The sequence below is a fragment of the Ictalurus furcatus genome, chromosome 3 (assembly GCF_023375685.1).
Source record: "Ictalurus furcatus strain D&B chromosome 3, Billie_1.0, whole genome shotgun sequence".
NCBI lineage: Eukaryota > Metazoa > Chordata > Actinopteri > Siluriformes > Ictaluridae > Ictalurus > Ictalurus furcatus.
Genome location: NC_071257.1, coordinates 16112770 through 16132685, shown reverse-complemented (window position 1 = coordinate 16132685; position 19916 = coordinate 16112770). Strand labels below are relative to the sequence as shown.

General features: G+C 40.0%; 1 protein-coding gene across 9 annotated transcripts in view; it reads left to right on the top strand.

Moving 5' to 3' along the window:
- LOC128605531 (eukaryotic translation initiation factor 4E) overlaps positions 1-19916 on the top strand; it is a 57635-nt gene that overhangs the window by 17789 nt on the left and 19930 nt on the right. For 5 of the 9 annotated variants that reach the window (XM_053621056.1, XM_053621050.1, XM_053621054.1 and 2 more), the window contains 9 exons: positions 3230-3280; positions 9611-11756; positions 11865-11955; positions 12668-12761; positions 16154-16362; positions 16556-16706; positions 17500-17589; positions 17870-18007; positions 18454-18763. In XM_053621056.1, the coding sequence (XP_053477031.1) occupies positions 9656-11756; positions 11865-11955; positions 12668-12761; positions 16154-16362; positions 16556-16706; positions 17500-17589; positions 17870-18007; positions 18454-18763 (3184 nt within the window). In that variant the 5' untranslated portion in view covers positions 3230-3280; positions 9611-9655. Of the gene's footprint in view, positions 1-1391; positions 3049-3229; positions 3719-9610; positions 11757-11864; positions 11956-12178; positions 13086-16153; positions 16363-16555; positions 16707-17499; positions 17590-17869; positions 18008-18453; positions 18764-19916 lie in introns of those variants that run through there. The other 4 variants (XM_053621053.1, XM_053621057.1, XM_053621052.1 and 1 more) reach the window with 4 other exon arrangements.

The following is a 19916-nucleotide window of genomic DNA, read 5'->3' as shown; positions in this document are numbered from 1 at the left end:
CACAGGAACCATGTCCAGTTATTTATTTTTTTTGAGAGATATTTCCTGTATAGTTAGTATGTAGTATGTTAAATTACAGACTGGTGTTAATCCGATTCTGTCGGATTAGCATATTACAACACAAATATGGTGTAGAGATGATATAAAAGTTAGAAAATGTGAAGATACACACTCCAAAACTGAAACTGATGCACATGTGTATTTACCCATGTAAGATGTACTGCTGTAATCTATCTGTGTCAGTGTACACACCGCCAGCATTTACATTATAGCTACGTGTATTGTTTATGTGTAACTACACAGGTATTAGAGACACTTAGTTTAAAGTAAAAGCTTTGGTCCTCCTATATCACTCCACACACACATACAGTACACACATAAAGCACACAGCCATACACTATTTACTTCCCGACCACTCAGGGAACCTGTGGGCTGGATGACTGTGGTCTGTTTCTGTCAGCAATGATAATAAAAGCTGTAGGCGGAGACAGCGTCTCAGTCCAGTGCTGCTCACGAGCACCTCACGCTGTCCTTTAGAAGACAATGCTTGGTGATGTCCTTACCAAGGGCTTCTTTGATCTTTCAATCTTGTAGGATTTTTTTGGGCAATCAGCCTGATTCAAAAGAATGATTCAAGTTAAGCAAAACAAGGAACTAATTAGACTGCAGGTTGGAAAAAATAATGACTTTGTTATGTAATAGTTGTCTTCATTTTGAGGTACAGAAATGTAGCACGTTTATTCTTTCATCTTTAGAAGTTTTTTAGGCCTGTTGTGTTAATCTTATTGACTCGGGTCACTGTTCCTGCTGTCTGGGGGCTTATTCATTGTGTGGTTTCAAGCAAGGAGTCATGCTTTCCAAAACGGTCACCATTAATACAAGGGTTGGAATGTTCCACCAGTTCTACATCCCACTAGCACCTGAATATGCCGTGATAGGGCATGGTGTATAGGCATGGGGCGAGCACTTCCAACCATCTAACTCATTAATTATTTGTTAAGAAGACCGTGATTAATGCTGGCACTGCTTGTGACTAATGACAGTTGGTCAGCTTGTTAAAGCTCAGCATATGGGACATTTTAAGAGCGAGCCAATAGGAGTACCTCAGTGGAAAGAGAGGTGGAAGACGTGCACCAGCATCGACTGAAGGCATCATCATCATCAATATAATCTATTGCTTCCCTCAATATGTTTTTAGTGTACCGATCACATGCTCAGTGCATTGACGAGACAGATGATTGGGCATCTGTGACATAGGGGAGTGTGTGTGTGTGTGTGTGTGTATGTATGTATATATATATATATATATATATATATATATATATATATATATATATATATATATATATATATATATATATATTTTAAATACCAAAAAGTCTTCAGCATGGATTCTACACGAAAGCTCGTTAGGCAAATGTTAACCTTTTGTACAATCAAACTAGCAAGTTAGTTTTACACCAAAGTTTTGCTTTTTTTTTTAAAGTGAGAATTTTATGAAACAGCTTTTATTTAAAAGTACATAAAGCACAAGCTCAGAATTTCACGAGTGGGCACATGCAACCAAAGATCATTATTCAACACGTTAAATTTAGCATTATTACTCACAAATAGCATCAGCTTGGCTTTCTGCAGTCATGGAATTACCTCATCAGGTTCTCACGGCCCTCTTCCTATCTGAGAGGATCTCACGAGCTCTGTTATTCTCACGGCAGCTGCGGCGTGAAGAGTGCGTCTTTCTGAAGGCTGCTGAATCACTGCACGACTCAGAGTTCTGCTAACGACTGCAGTCGTCATCGCTGAACGCACGATGACAATAGCTGGGGTGGGGGGAGGGAGAGGAGGACACATGCTTACAGATCATGAGAGAATACAAAGTTTCAGGAATGTAGAAGCAAAGTTTAGATAGAGTGGGATTAATTAAATGTGTGTAAACGGTATCGTATATAGACCGCAGATCTTATAAGTAGTAATCTTGTCTGACTCGTTCAACAACAATTCAGTATGTGATCAAGCAAGAAAACTGTCTCCACACCTTATCCGCCAGGTATGCCTTTATTTCCTAATGTAAACATGCGTTTAAATGAGTGCTTATGGAATACATATTAAACTGTCAGTTTTTTTTTATTGTGTACATTCACCTGTGATAATGAGATTAGGTGTGTGCACTAAAGTACTGATGGCTTGTGACACTCTGTGTGTAAGGAGTTTGCTGTAATAAAGTAACACCTGAAAGTATCTTCACTGTTTCCTTGTGGTTGTGTGCACATCTGAATGTGCCAGGGTATAAATGGCATTGTGTACGTAAGACGAGCATGAACAGCGGACAGAACAGAGAGAAGACTCGCAACAGCTTGATGTACACTTCTCATGGAAGAGAGAACAGATGTGAACTTGTATGTGTTTGTGCCCTGAAAGAGTGGCGCACCTTGCTTTAGTGTTATTTTGAGGAAATATTGGTTATTAGTCATAGAATAAATCAGTCATATTTTTGTTTTGTTTTTTTGTAATTCCATGTAGATATGTGATTAATTAATGCTAGGGTACTAGATTGCAGACAAAGAGTGCAGATAAATCTGTGTGTGTGTGTGTGTGTGTGTGTGTGGGGTTTATATTTATGTTTTCACCCTGTAGAACAACCAGTTCCCAGTCGAAAGCATAGCTACCCTTGCTGCTTTGCGCTCCAGTCCAGCACTGCAGTTGTCCACCCCACAGCTTGTCTCTTGCCCTCGTGCGTACTTGTAGAGTAAGAGCTCACATAGGGGATCCTTTGTTTAGGAGGGTCTAGGCATGGCCGATGATTTACAAGCTGCAAAAGTCTCCACGCGATTGGCTGCCTGTGCCGTGTGCGCGTCGGTCAGAAGCATGCGTCAGGCGTCTGCGGCAGTGTGTGGCTGTTTCGCTCTGTGCTGATCATGCAAACCTGGGCAGCTCACTTCTCATCGAGCACTACAGCCACTTATTCTTCTAAATCCAAGGGAGGCAAGATGGCTACCTTTTAGGATTATGTTGCCTAAAATCGAGGGCTTGCCCCTAAGGAGCGACAAGGTATACCACTGGCTTTTCTTTCTTTTCTTTTCTTTTTTTTTTTTTTTACAGCTATTGTCTCGAGGAGACAGAGATGTTATGATTGTGGGTCTGCTCGTTTGCTTTGTGTGTCTGACTGTGTTTTGTTCTTATTCCTGCATCAGTAATGTATGATGGTTTATGTTATGATTCTTCTTTTCAGGTGAGCTGCAAAGATCTTTCCAAACCACAGAAAAAGAACAGCGTCTCCAAGGTAACAAATGCCCACTTTTAGCTATATGAATGTTTCTTTTTTTTTATAAATGTTTTTTTTTTTAAATAATTAAGTACGGTTTTGGCACCTGCCGCTCTGTTCATTGAGGAATGCTGCATTTGTAATCCGCATGTGCTACGTTTATGCTGGCTGGCAGGCAGGAGCAAGCGTAAGATTCTCATCTGCGCTCTGTTTAGTCTGTTTTCTATTGAGTTCAGTGAAGTTGTGAGACAGGAAAGGAGTGCAGTATGAATGAAGCCACCACAAGCAGCTTCAGAGAAACTCTCACCAGGAAGGAAGCATGCTTTTTTAGAAGTCACGTTGCACTAAAGACTTGATGCTCTGACATTGTGCATGCGGTGCAGTTTTGGCGAATTACTCTTTGAGGGCTTTCGAAAGGACTAGGAGAGCATCACGACACTTGTTAGTCGTGTCAAGGTAGGAGCAAGACCTTTTTTTTTTTCCCCTCTCCAGATTTCAGAATTGCAACTTGAGATCTAAACCACAAGTGTAAATCTGTGACCTACTTGTTGTGTCTTTGATTCTCAAAATGTTAACTGTGAATCTTTTGTTTAGCGATGGAAGAAATGGAAGGATTAGAGAAAATGTGTTATTTAGGTCACATGAGCTTCCTTCTTTTTTTTTTTCTTCTAATGGTGTATTATATTGTCTTCTCTCTTTTGTAAATGGGAAGTTTCGTCAGTGTGTGTAGTTAGTGAGATGCAAAAGATGTGAAGTCTCTCCTCTGTGTTTGGGTTGGACACGCCCACTCTGCTCTAACTTTCCCTGGTAACGCTTCCTCAGGGAGGCTTCTTAGAATTCTGTAGGCAATACGTGCACTGTTGCTAGGGGTGTGCGTGGGGGGTGTGTGTCGTTTACCATGTCTACGGTTTGTGTGTGTGTGTGTGTGTGTGTGTGTGTGTGTGAGAACAGGGTTGTTATTACCCTGAAAAGGAGTCAAGTGTGACTTTCTGGGTTTCAGTGCTTCAGACACAACAAACGAGAAACAAAGAAGCTGAGATGTGTGACGTGCTGAGAATAAGCAAATCATCTCCTTTATGCCAAGTGATCTGAACAAGCACTATTCATGTTTTTACAGTAAACAAGAACACGTGATAAAAGGAGTTATTTCAGTTTAGCTCCTGCTCACTGCACATAATAAGAGACAGCATGGGGTCAGAAACGATCACATTTCAGCCTTAATTTCAAGATATTAATTAACTATTAATTAACTATAGACATCAGGTTAACGCAGATGAACATAACGCATGGACCTCACTGATTATTGCGCTTGTCAGATTTATTTGCAGCTGTTTTTAGATCAGGTTCCAGAAATAAAGTGCATCAGAGTAGTTGGTTTATGGCGGGAGTACGTTTTCTGTACATACTACTAATGTGCACTTATTTGCTGTGATAAGTTTCTTTCAGCACTCCGTCATGTTGCTGGGTTATTTGTGCAATTGACAGACATGTCATACACGTTGACTTCAGAGAGATGCACGTGAATATGCTCAGCTCAGCAGAGTTCACGAGGTGCATGGTCATTTCAATTTCTGATGTGTTCAACCATCATAGTATACTCTAAAAGCAAAATCTCCACATGCCAAGTGTGACACCCAGTGCACACAGCAAAAAGAAGAAGACCCTTGGCGATTTGAAACGTTTTGAAAGTTATCTGAATGGGACGGGGAATAATCTTCCTTCACACAGGTCTGTGTGTATGTAAAGTAGGCTAGGAGTTTTATTATTTATTGGTAATTACAGCCGTCATTTGAATAACTGATGTTAAGGATGTTACAGTTTTTGGAGAAGCCTATGAGTTTAGCCTATGCTGATTACTTCATTGTGTTTTTTGTTTTGTTTTTTAGCTACCGTTAGCTGCAGTTTGGATGTTAGAACAGATTGCTAATGATAACGAGCTTGTTTAGTTTTTTTGTTTATTTATATTTGGTGTATATTGTAATACACTTTTATATTGAAGATATCAGTTCTTGCGATATATTTGAACCGTTAGTTAAAATGGAAAGGTTTCTGGGTCTATATTTGTTCAAATTAAAACAAAATATGAAACAACTGACAAATGCAAGTTACAAACTATGGGCAGTATCAAAGCCTTCTTGTAAACAACATCCAGTTGGTGGCCATCCTGCCAATTCTTTCCAGGCACTTATTTTTAGTCATACAAGATCAGACCAAGACATAGCTGAGAAGAAACTTATATACCAGAAACATATTGACGGACAGATTCAAAATAGCTTTTAAAATCTGACAAAACTGTAAATAATGTGTGGTCTTTGGCTCAAATCATATGAAAGAATGTTTTATTCAGGTTGCTTTAGCTACTGTGCCTGCATGTTTCTCTATAACTATTGAAGCAAAGGGCCTTGTATGTGTACATGTGTACAATGTTAGACTTGGTAGACTAAGTGTTTTCTGCGAACGTCTTTATTAACAGTTTAATTTTCTCTTTTTATTGACGAGGCAGGACTTACGTAATTCATTTCCAATGTTGCGTGCTACACATTCATTCACATTCAATGTTGCGTGATACTGCATTCATGGGCTGTTTCCACTCAAACTGAAAACAAAGGCAAAAACAAAAGTGCATCTGATGATTCTGATCTTGGATTTAAGTCCATTGAGGTGAACGAGGAGCAGAATTAAGTTCAGCGCCACTCTCTAACAATTTGTTGTAACCAATTTCATTGCCAAAGGTCATGCCTCATATTTACTACTTCAGCAAAAAATGAAGAATTTAAAAGAGTAATTGTTTTCATTCCTACCTAAGCTTCACACATCCTGCCAACAGTAGTATAAATTATTTAAATACTTCTAGTTAATTATGCAAAAATTAAACGCTGATATTTTATAGTGACAAATAAATGTGGGTGGAACTCATATTGTTATGGCAATTTTCCACCGCACAGTACAACTCCCAAAAAGCCGAGCCGATAGTAAATGTGAGCCATGCACTGAGGGAGCAGGGAATTCTCCTTAACGAGTGGTTCTGTATTGTGCCTGAATAAATGTGTGTCATTTAATACATACAATGGGGGAAATAAGTATTGAACGAGTCAACATTTTTTTCAGTAAATATATTTCCAATGAGGTTATTCACATGAAATTTTAAACAGACATCAGTATTAACTCAAGAAATCCGGAAATATAAAGAATTCACAACAGTAAAGTCCATAAATAAAGTTATGTGTAATAAGGTGGAATGACACAGGAAAAAAGTATTGAACACACTAAGAAAGGCAAGGTAGGGCAAGGAACCAGCTGAAATCCGTAAGTAATTACACCCCCATCTGTGCAAATGTATATCAGCTGGGTTAGAAAAAATGATCTATAAAAAGGCTTTTCATTATTAAGGTGTCACACATGAAACATTTATTGAGTTAACACTGATGTCTGGTGAAAATTTCATGTTAATAACCTCATTGGAAATGTATTTACTGAAAAAAAATGTTGACGTGTCCAATACTTAATTACAAAAAAGGTTTCTGGCTTAGATTTTTACATCTCTCTCGTTACTGATTTCCAAACAGACATTTAACAAAGTCACTCCTGTCGCAGTTGAATCAAGCTTAGTCATATTGAGCACTAAGTAGGTTCTAGAACGCTGTTATTTTACATCCTTAATAGGGTCCATGTTCAGTGAACAGGAAAGGCATTTGGAATACGGCCTGACTGTGTATTTGTACAGGGCTTCGATAATACAACATTATTCCTGCGTGAAGGTGAGTGGAAGATGCCACCCATGTTGAGGCGGCACTAAACTGCCATGGAAAAGCAAGCTCAGAAAAGTAAAGCGAGTCAAGTCGAGCTGTACCATGCAGTGAAAAAGTGGCTGTATACTAAGACATTTTGAAGTGCTCATATGATTAACATGATTATCAAAGCTAGGATCAGTTTCACATCCTGTTAATGACAATCAGCCTTAATCTTTGCCTACTTCTCATTTATATATGATCACTGATTCATTCATCTTCAGTAACCGCTTTGTCCTGGCCAGGGTTGTGGTGGATCCAGAGCCTAGCCCCAGAAACACTGGACGACTGCAGTCCTGAGCACTCTACACAAGCAAAATCTGGCAACTTCAGAGGTGTGAACTGCACTCAGGTAATCTGAGTGGGCTGCCCAAAAAAATCAACTTAAGCACCCGCGTAACCCGAGTCTGAATACTGCAAACCTTCCCAGCGTAAATATTGATGTAACCTTTTGAACTCACGTTGCCGATTAAGTCACTGACTCTGAATACGTTTCTATGGCAATAAAACTGATTAAACACATTTCTTGCAGTGTTGTATTGGTGGTCTTTTCTCTGAAGCATGACAAAAATTGAAATAAAAAAATCTGATTTTAAAAAGGGAACATTTTAAAGTTGCAGGTCCATCCATCCATCCATCTTCTCTACCGCTTAATCCTTTTCAGGGTCACAGGGAAACCTGGAGCCTATCCCAGGGAGCATCAGGCACAAGGCAGGGTACACCCTGGGTGTACCCCAGGGGGCCAGTCCATCACAGGGCACAATCACATACACACTCACACTACAGACACTTTAGACATGCCAACCAGCCTACCATGCATGTCTTTGGACTGGGGGAGGAAACCAGAGTATCCGGAGGAAACCCCAGCAGCACGGGGAGAATATGCAAACGCCACACACACAGTGGGAATCAAACCCCCGACCCTGGAGGTGTGAGGCAAACGTGCTAACCACTAAGCCAGCGTGCACCCAAGTTGCAGGTCACAAAGTACAAATAATATCATAATATTATAATACAGTTCTGAAATTCCGAAGCTCTTCCAGTGCAGTATGAATAGACCATGAAGACATACAGTAGGAGCTGATTATTTACATGGGCTGTCTGTTCAGTTCCTGGCCATGTTCCAGGGTTGGTTATGAAAAGTAGTTTCTGATGCTGGCTGCTTTCATTTTTTCCCCCACTTCTGGATTACCTGCCAGAGAAGCTGATGACTATACTCTTATGTTTTTTTTCTCCATCAGTAACAGTTGCAGGTGCTGGCTAAGTTATTGCCTCACTCTGCTTTTGGCACAGCTAGTCAGTTACATCACTGCATGTCCTGGCATAAAGGTTGTAAAGGTTATGTATACAATATTATTCACAATCAATGTAATAACTCCTGGTGTATAATTCAGATCTTCAGTAAACAATAAAACCACAAGTGGGCTCAAAACCCTTAAATCCTTTTAAGTTTTTTGCATACTTATTCTTAGATTTATGCAAGAAGGGAAAATATGTAATATGTAAGAAGAGCCTAATGTACTGTGTGAATTAAATTATAGCTACACTGCCTGAGCAATGTGTTATTGACTGTTGATGCTTTTTATACTTTTGTTCTGTCGTGAAAATACCAGTGTATGTGCTAGGTAAATTGGTGATGCATATAATATAAGAAGTGTGCAAAAACGTTTTTCAATTACAAAGAGATATATATCTAAGATATAAAAATATAGATGACTGGGATTAGGCCATGAATGTCCAAAATCCAGTTGACAGCAGTGCACAGTTTATATATTTAATTCCGCTGTAAGGACCTACGAAACACGGCCAAGTAATGCAATTATACAGGAAAATCAACAAACCATAGAGCTACAGTGACTATATTGTATGCACTCCTGCAATTACACTGAACACTCTGCATATTATTTTTTTAATGGTGTCCAGTATATATTCTATAATAAGATTGTGAGTTAACTTTCTTGGTTTAAACTTCTTTCATTGATCATATTGGTCTGTTTTTACTTTGGTTAAGTTTCTTACTTTACCTAAAAAATATGATTTTTTTTCTCCTGTAAGAGCTAACAGCAAAACCTGCCAATTATCACTTATGTTTGAAATTGTTGATTTTTTTTTCTTTCTCTCCAATTAAATTCTCTTGTAACTGTGCTAGCAGTGCCCTGCTTGATGGCAGCCTGGCACATGACCGCTTACTTGAAACAGGAATAATGAAAATACAGAACTAACCAACACATTACATCACAAATATTGCAGTATTAAATTCAGAGTGGACTTTTCCTTTAAGAATAACAAGACATACGTGGATGAGGCGTAAGGTGCCAGGTCAGAGCCAGAACAGGAGAAGACTAGTCAAAAGTGAACCATCAGTTGTGGGAACTCCCAGCCAAAGAGAGCAAAAACTTTCGAATGTATTCATTGACATGTCCTTATCAAAATGTGCATTTATTTGAGTTGTAGTCCTGCTGTGGCACCATCAGGTTGTTGATTTTTGATGGCCAGTAACAATATGTGCCACATCACTCCTATGCCAAGTTTAGTCATTATTCTGTTTTTCATTGCCCAGGTTGAGTCACAGGCCATCTCAGTAAATGGCACTAGCTCAGAGCAGATGGAGGAGGAGGTGCCAGAGGACGAGGCATGTGATGTATCTCAAGAACACTCTGCTCCACCTGATTCGCCCACGCCTCTCCAGCACAGCCCTGCACCAACACCAGCTGAGAGCGAACTCCGGCCTGCTGTCAGCCACCAGGCACTTCCTACTCACTATGACTCTCACAATGGTGCTAAGCATGTAAAACCAAACACTGAGAAACATACAGATCCCACCAAAACACAGTCCGAGCCCCAAAGGACTTTGAACATGCTCACCAGCATTCAACCACCTGAGGCACTTCCTGAAAAGATGGAAAATGGAAAGATCAAAATGGAAGAGCCAAGCACGGTGGCAGATGAACAAATTGCATCCCACTTAGGTAGTAGTGTCTACTTTGAAGATGCTTTGTCTACACTAGCAACTGTAGTATGTTCCGCCATCCCTGATAGGAAGGTTTTGGAAGAGAAGCTATTTGGTCCAGAGACCTCAGATATCTGTTCTTTAAAAAGTGAAAATGAAGAACCGTATCAGAGTCATAAACACCAAGAACAGACTTTTAACAGTCCAGAAAATGATGATAACCCTCATCTTAAAGACTCAGTTGCACTGTATTTTCCTAATATCCAGTCTTTAGTTGAGCATAGGAGCTTAAGCATTGATCAGGCCATAGCTATTGCGGCCTTAACCGAGTTGGCAGCTACCCCAGAAACCGTGCCCTTCAAAATAGATCATCAGGGTCAGAACCTTCAGAATGAAAGCACATTGTCCACAAACTTTGCATCAAACAAGCCTATACCTCTTCAAGAAGCTAAATCTATATCAGAGGTTGTTTCCAATAAAGTCCCAGTAATTAGTTCATCATTGCATCAGACATCTGTTATTTGCAGTCCATTCAACAGGCAAGAAAATTCCACCCACCGCAGCACACCCACCCCCCACAGACTCTCTTTACATGATCTCTTAAAGGCTAGCTCAGAATGTGAAAAAATCTTGCACACCCAAGAGCATGGAAGATTAAGTCAAGCACTTTGTAAAACAGAGAGGATAGATGGCACTTTTAAAAAGATCAAACATGTTGATAGAACACATAGCTCAAGGAGGAGAGATGAAGAGGAGGTTGCAGCCCAGTTGGTACAACTTGCATTTATGATTGAATCACAGCACAAGCCAGTATCTTCTGAAAACAGCCCACCCAAGGGAATGCCAGTTCAGACCACAAAATACAATCATCACACCATTGGGCAACATTTAAAAAGGCAAAGGAAACCAAAATCAACCTCCTCAAGTCCAAGGATATCAAAAAAGAGAGCCACTGAGATTGAGGGAGGGAATCACAGGATACCACTAGCCAAGAGATCACCCAATGGCAAAGCACTTCTCAAGATGAAGGGTAAAAGGGAGGCCTTGCAGCAAAAGGCAAAATTGCACTCCAAAAGAAATCCGTTTCTGCCCCAGACGCAAATAGACTTGAAAAAATACCTAGGACATGCTAATAATGAAAATAGGCGACTTTTCCATTTCAGCAACTCCCATAAGAGAGAGCACTTAGACCTGCAGGCTCTCATGAGCTCTGGGAACCAGAACACTCAGCATTTCAAAACAGACCATGCAGCTCTGGGTCACTGCCATGGCAACCAGTGTCCACCAAATGGATATTGTCATAGTCTCACAAATGGCCACCTAGGTGCTACCCAAGGCCAGAGGCATGAATGTGAAGAACATTTTATTTCTCAGGTATCGAAAACCCACAGTGTGCTGAATCATGGTGCTAAATCACAAGCCCCCTGTGCCATGCCTAATGTCCAAAGGCCAGACCCATCAGTGAGTCCAGGGAGGCAACATAAAGCAAACAGTCTCAACTATGAGCCACGTCAGGCTTCCGTTGATCAGAACGGGTATTACGAAGTAGAGACATCGGGCTCTGTGACCGTGTTGTCCATGTCAGCTCAACATATGGAAAATGGTGGTGTAGAATGTCCCGGAGAACACACTCCCACCAAGCACACACTCAACAGCTTTTTGGAATCTCCATTAAACTTTCTGAACACCCCAACTAAGAATCTGATCAACACTCCCTCAAAAAGTATATTGGACTTCCACTCCTGTGACTGTATGGGTAAGCTGTAAAACATCACTGATGAATTTTAAAAAGATCACAAACACCATTACTAGGAGGAATTGTACATAAACACCATTGCATTTTTTTTTTTTATTTTATTTGTAGAGCAAATCATTGAGAAGGAGGAGGGCCCATACTACACGCACCTTGGATCTGGGCCAACTGTAGCGGCAGTACGAGAGATGATGGAGAACAGGTGACATACTTTAATCTTAATCTCTTTATTGCAGAAATGTGATCATCTTTCCATCTGAGTGGAAATGATGTACGAAGTATGAAAGATACACTTGAAGAATCAAGTGAATCGAGAATCAATTAAATATAAGCTAACATGGACCTGTTAGACCGTTTTGATGCAACATGACACGGTATAATAACAACAAACTGTTTTTAATTCTTTAAAATGGTTTGTTTTGAAGAATGAGAGGATAAGCTTTCTTCACTGGGACTGATAGGTAAAGAGAAGCATAGAAGACGAGTAAGCAAAGAGAGTTTCTCTCACGCTCTTTCTTTACTGCAAAAGGAAATTCATTTGAGTGCATATCTAAACAATAAACACTTTATTAAATGACACAAATAAGTACACTAGTTACCTATATGAATTCAGTCATGATTTTCTCCCAACTATTGTCTAATACTTGATTTTTATTCATGCAACAACTTGAATCTTTGTAAAACTGCACATAGAAACACCAGTTTGTAGAAGCAGAAAAGCAAAACCTGGTTATCATGCACTATTGAAGTTACACAGGAAGCCACTTTTCTGTGCTGAAGGGGCCCAGCAAAGTGACTTTTACCACACTATACACTACACTGACCTGCTGCAGGCTCATGTCTGTGATGCATTTAGGTGTAGCGTGTAATGTAATCCCTTCTCAGTCTCTACAACCACATTTTTTTCCGTTTAGGTATGGGGAGAAAGGCAAAGCCGTGCGCATGGAAGTGGTGGTATTTACAGGAAGAGAAGGGCGGAGCTCACAGGGTTGTCCAATAGCCAAGTGGGTAAGTGACCTGTGGAAAATACATTTGATTTAAATTTTATTTCCCCCAGATGAAAGGATTAAAGTGTTTTTGTTGGTGGATATGGGTATATTGTAAGTTTAGCAGTCAGTCAGCATTTTCTCCACCCAGTATACTTCCACCTTAACTGTGATTATATACAGTATATTTCTCAAAATCAATGTCTCCAAGATAGTAATCATTTAATTAATTTATTGTCTTACTTTATTCTTAAACATAAAACAGATGACAGGCTGAAACTACTAACTGTGAAGAACTGAAGAACGCAATGAACACAAAAAAGGAAAAGGTTAATTATAGAGTCTAACTGTGTATACGCACAACTCCTGTGCCTGATAGACTCAAACCAGCACAACACACAGTACCATGACAGTGTCAGCACTGAGAATGGTCCATTACCCAAATAACGGAGGGTGCTGTAGTGCTATAGGGTTACAATCAGTAAACGTGGCAGAGGAGTTGAAGTTCAACCTCAGTTTCTGACAGCGCCACTGCTGGTTACATATTTTTGGTTGATGGACTATTGTCATCCTAGCAGTGACACTGAGTGACAGTCAAATCCCAGCAACATTTTTGCACCTACAACACCAGCACCACACACATTACCAAGCCTTTGCAATGGCATTGTTGCTGATGTACTCAGAATCAGGGCCATTTCTGGGCGTAGGCGAACTAGGCGGTCACAAGGGGAAGCACCAGCTTGGAGGTGCCGATGAGCATCCCAACGCCCCCACCCCCACCAGACTCACCCACCCACAAGAAAGAGAGTACCAGGGGTATAACCTGGCCTGGACATTCAGACCTATAGACCCGAAGAGTTTTTCTTTAGCCCCAAATAATTTTCCACTCGGAGTGGTTTGTCACTACGTAACTGAATGTCAGTAAAAGAAGACGGCGGTGTTGTAATTTTGTATCTTCGGTGAATGTAGTGTTGTATTTTATCTTCAGTGAATGGAGGCGAGACCAATCAGACAGAGTTTACAAGAAAATATGTGGAAATACTCGTGTCTTATTGGCTGACGGGTCTCAATTCTGCCAAAGGCTAGCTCACACAGGCAGTTAGTGTGAGGTCAAAATGGATATGCAGCGATTTTATTTTATTATTTTTTTACCAGTAAACTGAAACATTAACAAGGTGTGTAAATGGTTATACAAGTTCCACTGAACAAGTTACATGAACATGATATGAGCAGAGCATAAGAAGAGATAATGTACTTTGAATGGCACTGTAGCAGCTAAACCCTGACAGTGATAATTTAGTTGTGCCTCCTCTTGGCTAGCAACACCAAAACTAGTCTAGTCTCATGTTATATAGCCAAAAAGTTTTATATTTTAATCGGTCTGGTTGTCCTGCAAACAGTGAGAACACCTGAGGCAAGTTTTATGATAAATCCAACTTTTTGTCTGATCATGTCATACATTGACAGCTATGTTACCACAGCTTCCATACAACAAAACTTTAGGCTACTATCTGAGCTGAGAACATTGAGCTGGAGAATTGACCATTATTTTTCTCATGTTATACTACCTGTATCATTGAGGTGGGAATTGTGGTTCATATCAAGTAGGTCCATCAGCAAGGTTTTTACAACCAGATTATGAAAGTTTAGTCACTTTGAGTAGTTAGCCATTTTTGACTTTCATTCATGAAATTGCAATTGTATTATGGGTTTTGAGGATTTTCCATCACATAGGCCTAGTAATAATGGAAATAGGTGTCTGATATGATGCTGATTTGAGACATTCAAGTGGCTGGATTATTCACGTGCAGATTATATGGTATATCAAATCCAAATCTCGAGTTTTCACATTTTTAAGGCAATTAGCCCTCACATGCAAGAAAAAAAATGCCTGGAAACAATCGATTTAGAAGTATGTTTTTAAAAGTTTTTGACGGAGAAGTACCTGGGCTGAGTCCCGGATGATTAACACTCCAGTTAACGACCTTGTGGAATACAGCATCTTTTATTATTATTATTATTATTATTATTACTACAGTCAGTAATTGTGATTCCTTTTGAAAAGTACAACTATATAGCAGTTGTACCTGACAAAATGGCCAATGAATATTGATGATAGGCATGTGTATCTTTATCAATAGATAAGTGCATTGTGTATTGTGCATTGACAAGTACAAGTTAAGATGAGTGCAAGGTGAGAATAAATAAGGCATACATATCTAGTTGCTTGTAACGATAGACACTTGGTAGAAGGTTTAGGCTTTATGTGCTGGAGTTTTGCTGGAGCAATCCAAAACAGCAATCAGGGAAAATCCAAGAGAAGTATTCACACAAAACAAAGGTCATACACAGAAATGGCAGAATTGAATCAGTGACTCAGAATTTACCTAATAAAGATATCGGCAATACCTCACAATGCAGGAATGAGTCATTTATTTTAGTCCATAGGGTGCTTCTCATTTCTTATTTATGCATCCTCCTTTCCTTTCCTTGCTTCCTTTTCTTGCATCTTAGCCCCACCCCCTTAGGATATGAGGGAAGGATGCAAGGATGAGATGTGAGGAGAGAGGAATTGAAGCAGGTTGAATGGAATATCCTCGCTCTCTTAAGTGTCACTTAAAAGCGACGTCAGTTAATGATGACTGTGCTCAGCTGGATGACCTCACTGCGCTTCAGGGATCTGCCATTATGCTTAATTTTTTTAATGTGCTGTTATGTTGTTTGAGCTTGGTTAATAACAACATTCTTTATAAAGCAAATGCATTGATAGTATGTGAAATGTCTGGGTTATTCAACAATGAATGAATAAACAGTACATAAATTATCGCATATTTTGTGCAGCTTTGCGTATCCAAACATGCAAGTATCAATTAATTACAATACTCATTGTAAGCATATTATTATTGAATTATATTTCACACGAAATTCCATCACATCATCAAAGGACTTTTTGTTTGAGATTGTGGCAGATGTAAAGCAGGAGGGGAATTTATACATGTGCCAGGTTTCTCGATAAGAAACACTTCCACATAGGGTACACCTGTGTATCCTCGCTCCTAGCTCCTCTGGAAACTTCCTCACTGATCACCTCCTTGCGGTGCAATTAGAGAATTCATATGTCCTTCAAGATGGTTGACGTTGACCGATTTCCGGGTCACGGGCTGGAGGACACGAGGAAGCGTCAATTTGAGTATTGAGAAGCACTTCTAGACTAAAAAAATGGAAATGTATAGAGAACAGGAAGTGTGTGTTCAGTACTCACAACTCTCTGCTGTTGTGGAGGTGTCGCAGCATGAGATGGTATTACTGTTAAACAAACCAGACGGAGTTGAGTGGAAACTGTGTATATGCTATAAGAGTTACTTAGGTGTGTCACCCATGGCAAATTTTACCAGCCCTAGTTATGCCCCTCAGGTTATCCGTCGGGGCAGTGAAGAGGAGAAGCTGCTGTGCCTGGTGCGTCAGCGCGCGGGTCACCGCTGCCAGAATGCAGTCGTGGTCATCCTCATCCTAGCCTGGGAGGGCATCCCACGCAACATGGCTGATAAACTGTACCAGGATCTTACCAAAACTCTCTACACATACGGATCGCCTACCAACCGCCGCTGCGCTCTCAATGAGGAGTGAGTCAAGAACTGAACACAGCACAAAGAATGCCCATGATTCATACACACACACACAGATGAACCACACATGGGTGGTTATTTAAGTAGCACAGATAAGTGAGGGCAGCTAGTTATTATTTGTTAAGTAGAAAGTGTTAGTCTATGATTAATATTCCTCTTTTCACCCTTTTTTTTTAACCTGCCTCCTCAGTCGTACCTGTGCTTGTCAGGGTCTGAACCCAGAGACCTGTGGAGCCTCATTTTCTTTTGGCTGCTCATGGAGCATGTACTACAATGGCTGCAAGTTTGCACGCAGTAAAGTGCCCCGAAAGTTCCGACTGCAGGGTGACTTCCCTGAGGAGGTAAGAGCAGTAAGCCTTCACTAAGTGGACTTCATAGTTTTAAGAGGTGCTTTTTATTGCTGATCATATTGGCCATGGGGTTTATACATGTATGACATGAAAAAAAAACATCATGGGTTATATCATTCAGTGCAAACTCTGACATACAATATGACTGATAATGAATATGACTGAAAGCATTGTACAATTGGTACAATTACATAACCAAATGCACCTAGATTATTTCAGAAGAAGCATATGTCATATGTCCCATTCCTTCCACTTTTTCATCATAAATGATGTGTAGCTTCTATTGTTTCATGTATTCATATGGTTATGTAGTTGGGGGGTGATAGCAATGCTGATTTATTTGAATGTGTACATAAGTGCATGGTGCGAGCTTAAACAGTATACAGTGCATTTGTCTAATGTGGAAATGTGATAATGCACGAACACTTGGTTTAGCATAAAAGTGATGCCAGTTTATGTACACGTACATAAACAGTCACTTTTACTCTTCTTTAAAGGGAATAGCAGTTCTACAAATAAAAACTCCACAAAAAATTAAAATATATACTATATGCATATAAACCATCATTTTTACTATTCTTGTATTAATCTCTTATTACAGCAGACTAAGCACATAAGTGCTGAACATGTTTGGTAGAATCTGTGAGGTAGATCAACATCCTCATTCACAAACTGTGTTACTGCGGTCATGTTTCCCCAGCATGATTCACGTACAGTGTTGAGGTGTGTAAGGGATCCATTGTTAAAACACAAAATAGTAATATACACTTTTTTTTTTCAACAGGAGGAGAAGCTGGAAAGCAACCTGCAGAATTTGGCAGAGGATGTGGCTCCAGTGTATAAGAGACTTGCACCTGAGGCTTATCATAACCAGGTATAACCATAATGCCAGTCAAATAATTAAGTTGTAAACTTAATGCATTACACAACGCTTAAAGTAGAGGGAAATCACTAGTATTATACGAGCCTGTCTGAGCAAAAAAGGGGAGAAATGAGCTCTGCAGATGCTAATCGAATATTAGTGCAAGAATCAATACATTTCTCCACATTCTCCATGTTGACAGTATTCAGGATTAAAAATTTCTGCTGACTCACTGTGAAGGCTGATACCATGTAGTGAAATAGAAAAGCTTATTTGACTGGTGTCCTTTTAGGTGCGGCAGGAAAAATTGGGGCAAGACTGTCGTCTGGGCACAAGAGAGGGTCGTCCATTCTCTGGTGTGACGGCGTGTGTGGACTTTTGTGCTCATGCTCACAGGGACACACACAACCTGACCAACGGGAGTACTGTGGTGAGCATTGCACATCATTTATATAGGGTTATATTCAAAGCAGAGGTAAGCACACGCAGTGAGGATTTAATACCGAAATTTCCCATATGGGTATTCAGACCTCATATGTAATTGCTGCAGTAACTACTACAGGAGTTTGCTGAAAACACGTCTCAGTGCCGCACACATCTGAGTGTGAAATTAAGCACGCTTTTCTTGCTGGATATCACCTTAATTGAGAGGCAGTATTAACTCCAGGCTAACTGTCTGTGTGTGATGTAACTCCAAACTGTCATGCTGAAAAATACGTTTTGAATATTGTAAATACACAGAAACTATTGAATGCCAATTGACCCCAGTAGTAAAGATTTCTGTTTTCAGACATGCAGAAAACTCTGCACGATATGACCAGTGAACCTGTTGAACCATGTCAATAAAAAAGTATGCTCTATCACTACCACCTGCAGGTGTGCACTTTAACTAAAGAGGATAACCGTGCGGTGAGAAACATTCCAGAAGATGAGCAACTTCATGTCCTGCCTCTCTATAAGATCTCAGAGACTGATGAGTTTGGGCAGGTTGAGGGCCAGAGGGCTAAGATGGAGACTGGAGCCCTGCAGGTGCTCTCTTCCTTCCCACGAGAAGTACGTATGCTGGCTGAGCCTGTCAAGTCTGCCCACAAGAGAAGACTGGAGGCCAAGAGAGAGCGAGAGAAACAGAGCAGCCAGGAAAAGAAGCTGGTCACCCCAGCAAAAACAAAGAACGAGCCTCTCAAAGGTATTGTCAGTAGTGCCATTCTTTTACTGTCTATCCGTGATTCACAAAACCGGTTGTGTTCGTGTGATACTCTTAATAGCAGAGGATTAGCCATTGAATAGCCAATAAAAAAAAAAGGGAGACAGTGGAATTATTGTTCAGTAAAAAAAAAATGGAGGCCCTGCTTATTATTAAGACGTGGTCTGTAGACTTAATTCTGTTAGCATAAATTTGTGACATCCACCCAAATATGCTAGGTTTTTGTGGCACAAAATTCTGCTTTTTTTTCTCTGCCGGTTAGGATTTTCTTGTTGCCACTTGTGTTCTTACAAATAAACCCACAGACATTTGTAGAATGGAATATCCTTAATGTAATACAAACCCAATTCCAAAAAAAGTTGGGACACTGTAACATGTAAAAAAAAAACAGAATGCAACGATTTACAAATCTCATAAACCCATATGTTATTCACAATAGAACATAGAAAACATATCAAATGTTTAAACTGAGGAAATGTACCGTTTTAAGAAGAAAAAAAAGGTAATTTTGAATTTTATGGCTGCAACATGTCTCAAAAAAGTTGGGACGGGACAACAAATGGCTGGAAAGGTAAGTGTTACTAAAAGGAAACAGCTAGAGGTTAATTGGCAACAGGTCAGTAATATGATTGGGTATAAAAAAAGAGTATCTTAGAGAGGCAGAGTCTCTCAGAAGTAAAGATGGGCAGAGGTTCACCAATCTGCTATGAACTGAGTCTACAATTTGTGTAACAATTTCAGAATAATGTTCCTCAATGTAAAATTGCGAAGACTATGAATATCTCATCAGCTATAGTACATAATATTATCAAAAGATTCTGAGAATCTGGACAAAGCTCTGTGCGTAAAGGACAAGGATGAAAATCAATATTGCATGCTCGTGATCTTCAGGCCCTCAGGCGGCACTGCATTAAATACAGACATGATTCTATAATGGAAATCACTGCATGGGCTCAGAAACACCTCCAGAGCTCACTGCCTGTGAACACAGTTCGCCGTGCCATCCATAAATGCTGGTTAAAGCTCCACCATGCAAAGAAGAAGCCGTATGTGAACATGATTCAGAAACGCAGCCATCTTCTCTGGGCCAAAGCTCATTTAAAATGGACTGAGGCAAATTGGAAAACTGTTCTGT